Here is a 15,947-nt window from a genome sequence, read left to right on the forward strand (position 1 = left end):
AAGATATGAAGTTTTTCTTGTATTAAAATTATTTTCACTCATTTGCCTTGCTCACTCATGAAATATACATTCACCACTCGAAGATCAACTTCATCTCTTCATGCAACTGTATAATATATATTTTTTTAAAACCACATTTCAGTTCATGTGCTCAGAATCATAAAGGTAAACAAGTGGAATCATGAAAAAAAAAATGTAAAAGCACGTGAAGCACAACTGTACAAGTCAAAATCCTGATTTATTATTTTGGTTGTTAAGGTACAAATCACAATACATACATCCAAGCCATTACTGAGTCAACAACTTTGTGGAAACCGAGCAGGTTCTTTCAAATTTCTGAGCAACCAGACATTAAGACATTACAATGAGGTAAACAAACATACACAGTCAAACACGAATAGGCTGAATAAAGCAGACATTAGTACAACGACTTTTACCATGTAACAAATGTAACTTGTGCAAATTCTAGTAAAGGGCATAAAGGTCATCCCTCATTAAAACTGACTGTATTACAGTGTTATGGTCGAAGGAAATTAATGCAAATTTCAGTCATGGCAAGGTGTTTCCATACAAATATTATCATCGAGATGAGATGTCAGGATGTACCAATAAACCTTTCATTCCTACTGACCAAAAAGGTTTGTCAAATTAATAGTAAACAAGTGATTAATTCAACATGATGATTTTTGAGAAAGGAAACTGAAATTAAATCTGTATTTTTACTTTTGTCATTCCTTACAACCAACATATAAAGTCGAAAATACCCATTACCACAAATGTTAAGTCTAAGATCAACCAAACATTCATACAAAGGCTTTGTAATAATACCTCACATTTCCACTGATGCCAACAGTAAAGAAATCATCATGTGTAGAAAGGAGGCTATTGAGAAAACCAAATCCATGACGACAAATTCCATTACAAAAATGCACCTTGCACTGCCCTAAAACATGCTTCTCAAATTAAAGGAGATAAATAAAGCCACGACAGGAGGGTTTTTGTTCTCTGTAGTCATAGACATCAATGGAAACTATTCATGAAACCCCCTTGGCCTTTAGATGTGTTGAAATGAGCCACTTTATCAACAAATGCATGCAATAAACTCACTTTCCCCTGAAAGACAGTGCAGATGTAGTGCCTTTCTCTGCAAGCCTGATCTTGGACTCAACGCTTCCTCTATGGGGACAGACTATGTGCATGCCTGACAATCCCGAGACAGAAAAACAAACTTAAAAGCACAAGGACATACTCCTCATGCTCACTGGGTGACAGAGGAGCTGTACTCTGGACGCCGGGTCTGGATGATTTTGGGTCGCGGCTGTCTGAAGCTGTCCATATTGTCCTCGGCACCGGAGCTGTCCTGATCACTCTCGCACACATGCACCACCACGCTGGGGGTAGTGGGGGTTCCAGAGTGCAGCTCGTATTTCTCCCCTAGAGGGATTAATAAAAAGAGAGATAATGAGTGAAGCTCAGGAATGAACACTCAGCATCTTTTCATTGTATGCGTGAAGCCACCTGGGCCAAGTCTGGCGATGGCACAGAGAAGGTCGTAGTTAATGACAGGTGTGGCATCCTGAGCCTGTTCCCATCCCACAGGAGGAGAAGGAGGTGGAGAGAGGAGGAACTGCTTCTCTGGCTTAGGAGGCTCCAGTCGTGCACTTCCTATATGTACTGACTAAAGGGGGAACGATGGGATCAGAGAGAGAGCAACGATTAAAAATACTGAAAGATTTTCGGAAAATGTCGGTCACTGAACTAAAACTTGTGTTGCTAATCAGAAAGGCAAGACAAGGAATATAAATAACAGTAACACACCTGGGCAAAATAAAGTCGGAGCTCTGAGCCGTTGAAGTCGCTCTTGTGGAGTCTTGATCTCGCCTCTGCAGCTGCCAGAGCATTACTGAAGTTAATTCTCACTCGTCTGAAGCTCTTGAAAAACTGAAAAGTAACTTCACCATCAAAGGCACGGAAGAGCTCTTCGAAACGAGCCTGAGGGAGAAATCAAACACTGAAATAAATGTACAGTTACCTGAAAACGCATATAAAAAATATAGCCAAGCCAACTGTAACTGCATTTGGCAGTTTTTTTTTTTTTAAATCAGGCTATGACATTGACATTTTGTAAGTATTGCATTTTGTCTAGATTAATCCTCAGTGACGCACAAAATGTTAATGCTATACAAAGCCTGTGAATGACTGCCTCTAGGCTCTATGAATGCACCACAAGATCATGGTTTCCAGGGTAACAAGGGAGAATCACTGAGGTATGCAGGAGCACAGACAAATGATGGTGGAAAACTGGATCAGGCCCCATGCAAAACAGTGACAAGATTGCATTCTGTGCCAACTTCCTGAAGCACAGTTATTTACCAATTGCGTGTAAATGTGTGCACGTTTGAGCACTTGGTCATCACTCACGTCAGACACATAGCTCTGAATCGCTCCTCATTAGTCATTCCACCTTGCTTATTTCCATTATTTTCCATTTTCCCAATCTCTTCTTGTTCTTTAGTCTGACAACAGGACTAACTGATTAACTCACAGTAGTGACCGAACAAACGCATCCTGGAAAAGCACAGCATAACTGAATTCCATGTTAGCATAGTGGCACATCTGATGTCCCTTTAAAGACAACATTCCTGACCTAACCATTCTTACTCATCCCTATTGTATCCGTCTGTCCTATCTCAAGCAAAGCCACTGAAATCTGACTACTGAGCTCGTGTTAAACTGGGTTTTTAAACTAATTTTTTTTGACTAGCCTCTGTCATGTATTGTAGCAGAATGGTGTGTTTGCTTCTACTGTTTAACAGTTACACAACTTAATTTTTTTTCTCAGATGTTTCCGGTTAATTATTGCTTCTGTGACTTTTCTGAACAATTTACGTACATATATACAACCAAGGATACATTTCTGTAATCTCTCTCTCATACACACACTTGTCATTTTTGCCAAGTGATGTTAAAAAGTCAAAAATTCGCAGTACAGCTTTATATCAATAACAATCCATCAAAAACATTTCGAACCTTTGAATAAACAAATCAGGTACATTTTATAATCAGTCTACTTTTACTAGACCACAGTCACATTCAGGTGTTTTGTGGTGCACAGAAAAGATCATTGGATATAAAACACACTAAAATACAGTACCCTGGCCTCAGGTCTGTTAAACATATCCAGATCCTCTAGGGATGCGATAAGGCAGAAGCGGTTGCACTTCATGGTTTTCAAGTGCATGATGGATGCTCGCTGAATCCTGCAGCGGACTTGAGAAGTGAAAAATCTGAAAGGGGTCCGTTTTGCCTTCCCCAGTGTGATAGTAGAATGAGATCTGGATCAGAACTAAATTCTAGTCTTCAATTTTCCGGCGAGGTGGCCTCTTCTTTCTATTCTAGCTTCCTCTTTGAGCCGTCTGTTGAAGTCAAGGCTGTGGTTGAAGGAAGAACTTGATGCCGGAAATAAGTCACAGCTAAAACGAGCAACACATCAAAACCAGCAGAGAGAGAGAGAGAGAGAGAGAGAGAGAGAGAGAAAACAACAACAAAAAAAAGATACGATGGAGGCACGCTGACTTGTTAACAGAGCAGAAGGAAGCTGTGTTGTCCAAACAGTCTTCTGGAAAAGACTGATTAAATGTCTTTCAGGCTCAGCCAGACTGTACACTCGCGTGTTCTCTGCTCTTTATGTAAGAGCAGCACACAGACAGACCCAGCCCCTTCAGGAAGGGAGTGAAACTACAGTCCTCCTTCCTTGCTGTCTGTGCTGACTCATCTCCATTCAAAACAAGAGCACAAGGGCTGGAAAATGTGTGTCATTGCTGACTAGAGCCTGACCTCAGTTTTACCAACCTCATTCTGCTCCATTTTGACACATTCCTGTTGGGCATATAGAACTGGAAAACTGTAACCTATCATACACACCAGCGATCCTGAACACCCGCCCTTCATGAGCAGGATGGAAAATCTAAATCAGCTGAGCTGTGCAATAAGGCAGCTGTGTTAGCAAGAGCTCCCTGCAGCATACTTTCCATGCATGTTAATTCCTTTCATCTCTCTCTCTCATGCTCCATTTTTGATCCATCCATCTGCTCCCCTATCCTTTCTCTCCGACTCTAGAGCCAGCGGATTTGTCACTTTATTGCGGAGCAGTCAGTCCATCATTTTAAGTGGCATTCAGCACAAAGACGTCAGATTTATTTTTACACCACATGACGTTTTTCTCTCCGGAGCTGGCAAGCCAAACAAATACAGTCCTTTCTTTTCTCCAACCCAAAGTCTCTCAGGTGAAATGGTCAACCCATTATGTCACAGTCACTGAGATGAGTGCAACTATATCTAAACACTCATTTGTGTGTGTGTTGAACAAGACCAGGATTCAAGTGAAGCCAGACCACTTGTGCAATGGAAAGGTAGAAATATGAAACCAACATAAAACAAAGGGAAAGAATGTAGGTGCTCTGGGACAGGGTTAGGAAACTTCCAACAAGGGTGGCTATTTAACAAATGACCACATATTCCTGTCAACTCAAACCGCTCATTTACAGCAGCTTTAAAAACCTTGAACTGATGTAGATTTTTCTCCAAACAGAGGCTTTGGGCATTTTAACCAAATGACAGATCATGCAGTAAACTAAAAGAAAATGTCTTTCAAAACATCTAATTTATTTTCTATGCGATTATGTATTGATGTCCTTTTTTAACAACATAGGAATACAACTGTCAGCATACTTTTCAGAAAAACCTGACATGCAAGTAGGCTACTAAATAATGGCAGCTTAAACAATAATAAGGCTTTGGGTAATGTCTGGTCACGAAGTAGGCAGGCTAGGCCACATTAAGTCCATCAACAAGTCACAAAGTGAAGGCAATGTTAAATTGTTGGACTCGAACACAAAGCTTTCGTCAAGCTTCTCTATGATCCCTCTGGTCTCTTTCCCAATGTCCTTTTGAGGACTTTGCTGATTCAGAACAGAACAACTTGCACTTTCCACTGACTAAACTGTTTATGAGCTTTAAGGAAACATATCAGTCCAATGGTGCATTTCCAGACTTTCCAGAGACACTAAACCCAGTGGAATCTTCCATCACACAACTATCAGCTGTCTGAGTCCAGCTGGAGCCTGACCCTTACAACTCAACACGTTTCAAAATTTTTATCTTGAGGAGGTCCTGATATGAAAATCAGTCAACGGCTAGAACAAATAATGAAAATTCTTTCTATTTAACCATGAAAGCAGTCTTATTACAAAACACCTTAAAGCACACAATCAGACAGAATTTATTATAATCACACTGCAAAAAAAACTGAATATGAGGAGAAAATTATTTATAATGCTAGTGAAATTATCTTGCTGTGTGGACACATTTTTACTTGATAAGACATCTTAGAATAAGTTGGTTGCAATCTAGAACTAGGTTTAATAAACTCAGAATTGGTGTCTTCTAATAGGAAATGCTAGATGGTTACAACTATTTTCAAGATATTTTCACTTGCTAAGATATCATTTTTGCACTGCAGTGTCTGAAAGACATCAGATTTATTATTTAAAAAGTTAATTATTAGTAAATATTAACTTTAAAATATTAAACAAATACATTTTAATGAGGGGCGGCACGGTGGTGTAGTGGTTAGCGCTGTCGCCTCACAGCAAGAAGGTCCGGGTTCGAGCCCCGTGGCCGGCGAGGGCCTTTCTGTGTGGAGTTTGCATGTTCTCCCCGTGTCCGCGTGGGTTTCCTCCGGGTGCTCCGGTTTCCCCCACAGTCCAAAGACATGCAGGTTAGGTTAACTGGTGACTCTAAATTGACCGTAGGTGTGAATGTGAGTGTGAATGGTTGTCTGTGTCTATGTGTCAGCCCTGTGATGACCTGGCGACTTGTCCAGGGTGTACCCCACCTCTCGCCCGTAGTCAGCTGGGATAGGCTCCAGCTTGCCTGCGACCCTGTAGAACAGGATAAAGCGGCTAGAGATAATGAGAATGAGAGACATTTTAATGAAGACAGTGTTGTATCATATAACACTGTTAAATAGCTTACAGGATCAGGAACATTAGGCTTTCTTTTTCAAATATGTAGAAAGGCACTCATTTAGAAAACACATGCAAGTAATGATGCCAATGACTGCGTTCAAAAATGGACTTGACACCACTAATTAGATGACTTAAAATGCACCAGAATTTGTGTACATCACACTGTTTTCCTTTTAGACATTAACTGGGTCAGTGTTGATGAAGTTATTGAAATTACAACAGTGTCTCGAGGGACTGCATGGTGTAAAGATAAAAACATAATGGCAGCTTTCAGCATAGTAGCGCATGTAACCATATTAATGGTTTAAACACATTTAAGAAATCTGAATACTATATGATGTCCATTTTCCCGTTTTCCACTCAAACACAATTCTTGTTTCCCCCAAGCTGGTTATTCTGTCCCACCTGGAAACAAACATGACTGTGTGTTTGAGCATCGCGTTTGCAACCTGGACACAAACTTTTATCAAGATTTTTTCTTCCATTTTTGATGTATGGCACATTGAGCAAAACCTTTCTGTCACAGAGCTAACCGCAAAAACATATTACTGCATGTGAATGAATGCAGTATATTGAATGGATATGTCTGATCTCTACATCTGTGTGAATTGCAGGGATGGAAGTAACTAATTATAATTACTCTCATTACTGTAACAAAGTTCTTTTTTTTTTAAGAACCAAGGTCACTTGGGTATGTTTAAGGTATTTTACTTTGCTACAATATAAATTCCCTCCATTACAGAGAAAAAAAAATTCCACAAAATATGGGCCAAGAAATGACTTGACCTACATGTTGGAATGTGGTTACTGCCCCTTTCTGGTTTCAAACAAACCTTTGAATTTGAATGGCAAGTGTTTGATTAAAACAAATAAATAGATAAAAATGGTAAAAGTATGTCCTGATATGTCATTACTAGTTTCTTTAGTACTTTGGCAGCTGATATACAGGGTGTTTCAAAAAATGTTATATCTAATAACTTTGCCAATTCTCGTTCAATTGACCTCAAATTTTAACAGCATGTGTGGAAACAGGTCAAAATTTTGTTTAATGTTTTAAGCTTTATCTTTTTAGGTAGAGAAATGCCAGTCACTGGAAAAGAAAAGGCGTTTTGTGTATTAGAGTACACTCGAACACAGTCGAACAAGACTGCGAATTTAGAGAATTCTCTAAAAATGCACCATACCAAAAGACGTACTGCAGCATGTTTGGCAGGAGCTGGACTACTGACTTGACGTGTGCCATGTCTCAGGAGACGTGCATATTGAAAATCTGTGAAATCATTCATGGAATGCACATACCTTTGAATTTCACATTCAAATTTTGACGAATAAATCTTATACTGCTTAACATTAAGCCTGTTCAGATTCATTTGCCTAGACTATGTAGTTTCTGGGATATTTACATCTCAAATAATATCATATTTTTGAAACACCCTGTAGTTTAGTCAGTAATGTATAATCAGACTAAATGAAAAAAAAAAGTTATATAGGCACCCTTGATGTACCATGTTTATCAATTACAATATGAAAATGGGATGGAATCAGCTGTTTATAGTGTAGATAGTATGACAATGTGTATCCCTTCAAACAGTTTTTAACTTTATTTTTAGACATACAGTGGGGCAAAAAAGTATTTAGTCAGCCACCAATTGTGCAAGTTCTCCAACTTAAAAAGATGAGAGAGGCCTGTAATTTTCATCATAGGTACACTTCAACTATGAGAGACAGAATGGGGGGGAAAGAATCCAGGAAATCACATTGTAGGATTTTTAATGAATTAATTGGTAAATTCCTCGGTAAAATAAGTATTTGGTCACCTACAAACAAGCAAGATTTCTGGCTCTCACAGACCTGTAACAACTTCTTTAAGAGGCTCCTCTGTCCTCCACTCGTTACCTGTATTAATGGCACCTGTTTGAACTCGTTATCAGTATAAAAGACACCTGTCCACAACCTCAAACAGTCACACTCCAAACTCCACTATGGCCAAGACCAAAGAGCTGTCAAAGGACACCAGAAACAAAATTGTAGACCTGCACCAGGCTGGGAAGACTGAATCTGCAATAGGTAAGCAGCTTGGTGTGAAGAAATCAACTGTGGGAACAATTATTAGAAAATGGAAGACATACAAGATCACTGATAATCTCCCTCGATCTGGGGCTCCATGCAAGATCTCACCCCGTGGGGTCAAAATGATCACAAGAACGGTGAGCAAAAATCCCAGAACCGCACGGGGGGACCTAGTGAATGACCTGCAGAGAGCTGGGACCAAAGTAACAAAGGCTACCATCAGTAACACACTACGCCGCCAGGGACTCAAATCCTGCAGTGCCAGACATGTCCCCCTGCTTAAGCCAGTACATGTCCAGGCCCGTCTGAAGTTTGCTAGAGAGCATTTGGATGATCCAGAAGAGGACTGGGAGAATGTCATATGGTCAGATGAAACCAAAATAGAACTCATCTCATCTCATTATCTCTAGCCGCTTTATCCTTCTACAGGGTCGCAGGCAAGCTGGAGCCTATCCCAGCTGACTACGGGCGAAAGACGGGGTACACCCTGGACAAGTCGCCAGGTCATCACAGGGCTGACACATAGACACAGACAACCATTCACACTCACATTCACACCTACGGTCAATTTAGAGTCACCAGTTAACCTAACCTGCATGTCTTTGGACTGTGGGGGAAACCAGAGCACCCGGAGGAAACCCACGCGGACACGGGGAGAACATGCAAACTCCACACAGAAAGGCCCTCGCCGGCCCCGGGGCTCGAACCCAGGACCTTCTTGCTGTGAGGCGACAGCGCTAACCACTACACCACCGTGCCGCCCCAAAATAGAACTTTTTGGTAAAAATTAAAATTGTCATGTTTGGAGGAGAAAGAATGCTGAGTTGCATCCAAAGAACACCATACCTACTGTGAAGCATGGGGGTGGAAACATCATGCTTTGGGGCTGTTTTTCTGCAAAGGGACCAGGACGACTGATCCGTGTAAAGGAAAGAATGAATGGGGCCATGTATCATGAGATTTTGAGTGAAAACCTCCTTCCATCAGCAAGGGCATTGAAGATGAAACATGGCTGGGTCTTTCAGCATGACACTGATCCCAAACACACCGCCCGGGCAACGAAGGCGTGGCTTCGTAAGAAGCATTTCAAGGTCCTGGAGTGTCCAAGCCAGTCTCCAGATCTCAACCCCATAGAAAATCTTTGGAGGGAGTTGAAAGTCCGTGTTGCCCAGCGACAGCCCCAAAACATCACTGCTCTAGAGGAGATCTGCATGGAGGAATGGGCCAAAATACCAGCAACAGTGTGTGAAAACCTTGTGAAGACTTACAGAAAACATTTGACCTCTGTCATTGCCAACAAAGGGTATATAACAAAGTATTGAGATGAACTTTTTTTATTGACCAAATACTTATTTTCCACCATAATTTGCAAATAAATTCTTTAAAAATCAGACAATGTGATTTTCTGGATTTCTCATTCTGTCTCTCATAGTTGAAGTGTACCTATGATGAAAATTACAGGCCTCTCATCTTTTTAAGTGGGAGAACTTGCACAATTGGTGACTGACTAAATACTTTTTTGCCCCACTGTATCTAAGCAAGAAATGTGCTTTATTAAACGTCAATACCAAATGTTTTTTATGAATGTAATAAATTCCAGCTGTATGAAAAAAGTGAACTGAAATTAAAAACGTTTTTAATATACATTATGTATTTATGGATAAGTGTTTTACTGAGAAACACACCACTCGTATTTTTCATGCACGCTACATCCAGGACATGGAGAACCAAAACAGTGACATAAAACTCTATACATCACTCATGTTTTGATAAATCTGGGTACTTTGTTTGTGAATGTGTCTATATAAGAAAAAAAAAATCACACATTGGCTTGAAGATATAAAGTTTATCTTTGTGTTGAAAAACTTGCAATTTTCATACAAAATACATCACAGATCTCAGTGACATATTTTCCATTATTATACATACAGGACACTTTTTTGATGGAATAAAAACATGGTGTTCTATTCCCTTCTAGCAGGTTTCATTCATTTGGTTTGATAGCACGCAATATTGTTAGCATATTGCTATCCTACGTGTATTATGTCACTCTACCCAGTGGAGAATGAGCATTGAATATGGTTTACAATACTGCATGGCTGTCAAGACATGTCACACATCAGCGATGTAAAGTTCTGCGCTAGCGAGTGACTGTGGCAATGCATATGCGCTCATTTTGAATTTGATGCCAGCAACACTTCAAAAAAAGTTGTTATACATATATAAATAATGAGAGAGAGGATATTACACAGTTGTGCAAAGATATGAAGTTTATCATCTTGTATTGAAAAATATTTTCACTCATTGGCTTACTCGTGATATCACGAGTGAAAATACTTTAACATGAGATGATAAACTTCATATCTTTGCGCAACCGTGTAATGTTCTTTATATTATATGGACCAAAAAAACCTGCAAGTTAATCAAAAGAATTTTAATTTTGACAATGCGCATCCAGTTAGTGGGAAAACACTAGGAGTGATGTCATCAGAGTGAAATATTTAAATAATATTGGTTGACGCAGAGTGGTATATCAGATATAGTCCATTCAGCTAGCACGATATTGAACAAGTCGAAGACGAGTTCAGTATCATGCTAGCTGAATGTAATATACCATAAAAAAGCCATTTATTATTATTATTATTATTATTTACACATTCCTTTTGGGTGTTCAATGCATCTTTCTATTTCAAAATCTTCCCTATTTAATGAAGCAAACCTGGCAGCCATGTTTGTTTACATATTGTCAGATCTCCACATGGAAGGCATCATTGGAAAGCTTAGAAACTGTACTTTCTGAATCTGTCAATAACTCAAAATGCCCCTGGGCAGACATGTGTCCCAAGATTCCATGATCTGACTCATATATGTGTCAGTTTCAACATTTGATATGTTGTCTTTGTACTATTTACAGTAAAATATAGGGATTCTCTGATTTGCAAATCACCACATTCTGTTTTTATTTGTTATACACAGCGTTCCAACATTGTTTTTGGATTTGGGGTTGTAGCAAGTCATTATTATGAGACAGAACGTCATAATTATTCATGCAAAATTCTCTCATTATTATGAGAAGTCATAATGAGAAACCTTTTCATTAACATGGGGGCAGAAACAGCTTTCCATAATTATACAGTATGTGCTGCACCCTGGTCCTGGAGAAACGACATTTTGTTCCAGTGTATCCAAATTATAGAGGAATGACAAGAAATCCCCACTTGACTTGATTTGAGAGACAAAGAGAGATATGTTGGTCGGTAATATTTTAAATAACAATGGGGGATCTGCAGTCAGTACAATCGTGAGTTGCTTGCTCTATCGAGGCAAACACAAACAAAGAGACTGGCTAAATTTAGATGTATTTTTTATTATTTCAAACAGACATCTGTTTAAAATTCATTATGAGATACAGCCCAGGTTCTTCTCTTCTCATTCATCTTTCAGCTAACAAACGACCTTAGCACAAATACAGCTAGCAGAGTCTAAAGGCGTCAGTAAATGAAGTACTCACTCGGAGCTGTCCGTGTCGGAACACATCTTCATCCACTTTATACGCAATGAGAGAATCAGGAAGAGCAGTGAAGTGCACATTGACCAGCTCCTCTTCCTCCGCCATGTCCGCCTGCTGCATGATTAGCACCAGTCTCCCAGTAACGGTACACTTTATCTCAGCTAGTGAGCTTTATAGCCACCTCGGCTTGTTCGTTATACAGCTACCAAACCGGTAACTTTTAGCACACTTCCAACGTTTGGAAAAACAGATATTGTGCAAGGCTGCGTAATATTTTTTATTTGAATGTGTATCAAAAGTGTTTTAGATAAAACAAACGGTCGTTTACCGAACAACAGGTTAAGTCATTACTACCGGAGGGCAGATTTCAAAATTAAAGCCTAGGAAATATTCTAATATTTAATTCGTAAAAAATATCTAAAACCTTTGAGGGGGAAAAAAAAGAGCTACTTCTGTTCGCGTTTTAGGGTCCCTAACCAGGCTGTAAACGCACTTATTTATAACCCATTTACGCAGCGAAAATTGTTATAAAGTAGAGAGCTGAGGCTTTTGGAAGTTCGAGACTTCGGGTAGTTTGCACTTCAGCAACAGTAACACCGGAAGCTACTTTGCACATGCGCGTGTGGGTTACGGTTAGTTAGGTATTAACATAAAAAATAAACAAACAAACTTGGGGGGGGGGGGGGGGGGTATTTTGGCGATTTGAAGCAATTTAATGATTTTCTCACGCGCTCTCTTTATATAAGAACGATACCCTCGCGAGATCTTGTCAACAAATATGGCGGAGTTGGCCTGATACTTCAGTTCTAAGACTCGAGCCTTATATTTAAATAATAATAATAAAATCGATATCAGGTACTGTTTTTCAGTAGTGACTTTGTTTTATTCATTTTTATTTATTGTTGGTTCGCTTTAGGATAGGAACTTTTTTTTCCCATCTTGTCACTCCACTCCCTACAGCTCAGCCGATAGAGAGGCAGTAACGAGGCCTACTGAGAAACAGATTCTGCCTGGGAATCAGTCACTGTTTGGAGCCATTTCACTTCTGTAAATAACAATGAAGCAAAATGCGGCATGTAGAAAGTCGGTAAGGTATTGTGACAGTGCCATAAAGCTTATGAAATAGTATTTTGACAGCACTAATGTCTGCTGTATATAGATAGCTATACAAGGGTAATGGTTATTAAGCCTGCCCTGGGTACACCAGTTTTCCTATCAAGTTTTCTCGCATCTGTTGCCCTCAGATTCCGGCAGCTCAGCTTGGATGTACATTTACTTTCCAATAAAAGTTATTGATTTAACATGCCTCATAAGTTTGACTCTTTGCACCATAACAATACTTATAGGCAAATTGTCGTCATATCTCTGCTCCATGAAACGCATGTTAATGTTCAGTAGTACGCACACATGGTTCTATGATATTGTACTAAAATGCGTTAATTACTGGGTATATATGCAGCTGAAACGGGTAGCCTACTGCATCCCAAAGTTTTCAACATTAACATTTTAATATAACAGTCATTATGACCTTTAGAAAAATATTTTTTGGGGGATAGGGCACCATAGGCCCCCGTGGCGCAGCCTAAGCCTTTGTCCATAATGACTTTTTTTTTTTTCGTGCGTTACTTTTATACTTTAAGTTATTTTGAAATCGGTATTTTTGTACTTGAGTTGATACTTCAAATTCTACATTAGTCTTTTAAAATCTTAGTATCTATGCTTCTGAGTAATGAATGTGAATACCTTCGACACCTCTTTGAAGTACATGAAAAACTGCCACACGAGCATGAGTTACAACAGAAGAGAAATACCCACACGTGACCGAGTGACGCGGGGCCAAATTACTCAATTCTGATTGGTCAATCAAGGAGGGCTTTTTTTTTCCCTTAACACAGGGCTGTATTTCTGATGCTATTGGCTAGTTCGTTGCTTGGTTACGGTTACAAAAATTAGCAAATTTTGTCAACAAAATGGCCGACTCTGCAATGCCGCGTTTTGCTATATTTGACGAAGAAATGATAAACCAATTGGCAGCTGCAAGCGAAAATGAAAATACCAAAAAAATACAAATTTTTGGCTTTTCGTGTTTAAGAAATGGGCCGCAGAAAGACAAATAAACGACTCTCTAGTGGCATATGAATGCTGAGAGTTAGACAAGGTGCTATCGCAGTTTTATGCAGAAGTGAGGAAAGAAAATGGGGAAAACTACGAACCAGACTCTCTTAAAGTCATGCAGGCAGCATCGGATCGGCATCTGAGACAAAAGAAATATCCGGGATCAATCCTGAAAGATGTTACTTTTCAAGAATCACGAAAAGTCCTCGAGGGAAGAGCAAGAGACTTGCGAAAACAAGGAATGCTTTAGAAACTGATTCAAACATGCAAGATTGGTTCAGAAAACGTGAATGACAAATGCTGTGAACTTGAATGGCTTCCGAAGTATGAATTTGGCCCTATATATTATAAACAAGTAATCGTATGGTTCCTTGTAAAATTAAGGATCAAATTGATTCTTAATTTTACTCAGCCCCATACGAATACTAATAACTTTTATCCACAGAAATCTGTTGACACTGGTTTCCAAAGATGCTGTGCAAAAATAACGCATGACAAAAAATAATGTAAATAAATTACAATGTCATTTATTACATGTTAATTATAAATACTAATAATCTTCATTGGCAATGTCTCAACGATACATTCACGAATAATGTCTCCAGTATATCAATTTAAACTCAACACTATGAACAGATCTAACCTCAGGGTGAAGACTGTTAAACAGCATAGCTGAGTTGGATGCAAGTTTAGCAGTATGAATGTCTCTTCCTTTGGTGTTATAGTTATGTGCTGATGAATTTTCTTTACAATACTTGAGAGATATGATGGAAACAGGCCATGGAGGCACTTATATGCAGCACTACATTTGTGGAAGGACCAATGATCTACCCAACCAAGCTGTTTAAACAGTTCTGCTGATTGTTCATTATGTATTTTCTTCTGTAAGATAAAACGAGTGCCTCTCTTTTGGAGCTTAATAAGTTGCTCCAGACTGGTTTTGAGGGGCGTTTGACCAGATGACATTACAGTACTCAAAAAGTGGCTGAACAAGGGTGCCATAGAGCTGTTTACATGCATCAACTCCAAGATATTTCCTAAACTGTGCCACTAATCCTAACCTGCTCCATAGTCTATGTGGTCATGCCAGTTTAAGGACGACTCTAATATGCAGTTAGTTCTCTGACAGAAAGGAGCTTTTCAGAGGGGCAGGCATTATCCAACGATAATAGTTGGTTAAATTAACCATTTGACAAATAAGCAGGAAATGCTGGTTATTTCTTGAGGTGCAGCATACTGCACTGTATGCAGAGTTTAGCTGACCAAGGTCACGTTAAGATATTCATCAGGTGTCTTCAATCTGTATCTAAATAATAGCAGTAAGCAAAAACTGATTAACACACCAAGATGGTAACAGCTTGATTCAATATGTATAGGTATTTTATATTTTGTCTGTATATGTCTATGTAATAGGCACTAGGTCTTTTATGGGAGGGGAAAAAACCCTCCTCCTTCATTGATCCTGTATCAGTCTAGTGAGGTTTTTTTTTTTATTATTCTAATCATGATATTGGTGTGCATATAAACACTCAGTTGAATTATTGCCATAATCAGTGCATGTATATACTAGATTGGACACATTTTCAAAAAAAGAAAAACATATATTATCCATTTTGTGAAAAACGAATATGCAGCGCTCAGGATTTTCAAAACAGATTATTTTATTAGATGCTACTGTTTTAAAGGTAAAAACCTTAGGTTGTTAATACCTTCAGGGATTATCTACAGTGAATTATTCTATCAGCTGTCATTTGATCACAAACATGTCATCTCATGGTGGATAGTACATTTTGGGGCTGATTGGATTAATGACATTTCAAATTAAATTACACAAGTGACTTGCTAGTGTAAATATGTAAATATTCTTAAAATAAAACGAGAGATTGTCAGTTTTTCCATGTGTGTCAAAGCTTTCAAATCCAACTTTTGATATCTACATTTACCAGTTTTCACTACAGAAGTCACAGATTTTTTTGCGTACATAAGACTTTTTAAAGAATCAGCACACTAGTTTTAGTATTACTTGGTATCGGACTGAAAAAATCAGGGGCATCACCCATTCCTGCTTCACACAGCTCTGAGCACATATTGGGTTCAAGACAGGAAACCAAGGCTCTCATGGGCACAGAGTCACCTTAACTGGACAGCTGAAGATTAGAAAAAGACCAGGTGATTTTGTCTGTCCCCCCCCCCATCATCAATTTCCAGTTTGGGTGAGTCTG

The 15,947-nt window shown here is 39.1% G+C and overlaps 1 protein-coding gene across 2 annotated transcripts; it reads right to left on the reverse strand.

Annotated features, from left to right (window-relative positions):
- Positions 1 to 219: 219 nt before the first annotated feature.
- On the reverse strand, positions 220 to 12,162 carry rcan1a (regulator of calcineurin 1a). 2 transcript variants are annotated; one of them, XM_060929761.1, is made up of 4 exons: positions 11,611 to 12,162; positions 1,819 to 1,992; positions 1,519 to 1,678; positions 220 to 1,434 (listed from the first exon to the last, which is right to left on the reverse strand). In XM_060929761.1, exons 1-4 carry the CDS (start codon positions 11,728 to 11,730, stop codon positions 1,259 to 1,261), a joined length of 630 nt encoding a protein of 209 aa, XP_060785744.1. In that variant the 5' UTR covers positions 11,731 to 12,162; the 3' UTR covers positions 220 to 1,258. The 2 variants fall into 2 exon arrangements, with proteins under 2 accessions (XP_060785744.1, XP_060785745.1); XM_060929762.1 differs by lacking the exon at positions 11,611 to 12,162 and adding an exon at positions 3,155 to 3,715.
- Positions 12,163 to 15,947: the final 3,785 nt, after the last annotated feature.

The sequence above is a fragment of the Neoarius graeffei genome, chromosome 9, assembly GCF_027579695.1.
Source record: "Neoarius graeffei isolate fNeoGra1 chromosome 9, fNeoGra1.pri, whole genome shotgun sequence".
NCBI lineage: Eukaryota > Metazoa > Chordata > Actinopteri > Siluriformes > Ariidae > Neoarius > Neoarius graeffei.

Excerpts from the sequence above, each read along its gene's own strand:
- rcan1a (XM_060929761.1), bottom strand. The coding sequence starts at position 11,730 with ATGCAGCAGGCGGACATGGCGGAGGAAGAGGAGCTGGTCAATGTGCAC. Across the intron at positions 1,993-11,610 it reads TCCGACACGGACAGCTCCGA|GCTCGTTTCGAAGAGCTCTT; the intron begins GTGAGTACTTCA and ends TTTCTCCCTCAG. Across the intron at positions 1,679-1,818 it reads TCCGACTTTATTTTGCCCAG|TCAGTACATATAGGAAGTGC; the intron begins GTGTGTTACTGT and ends TTCCCCCTTTAG.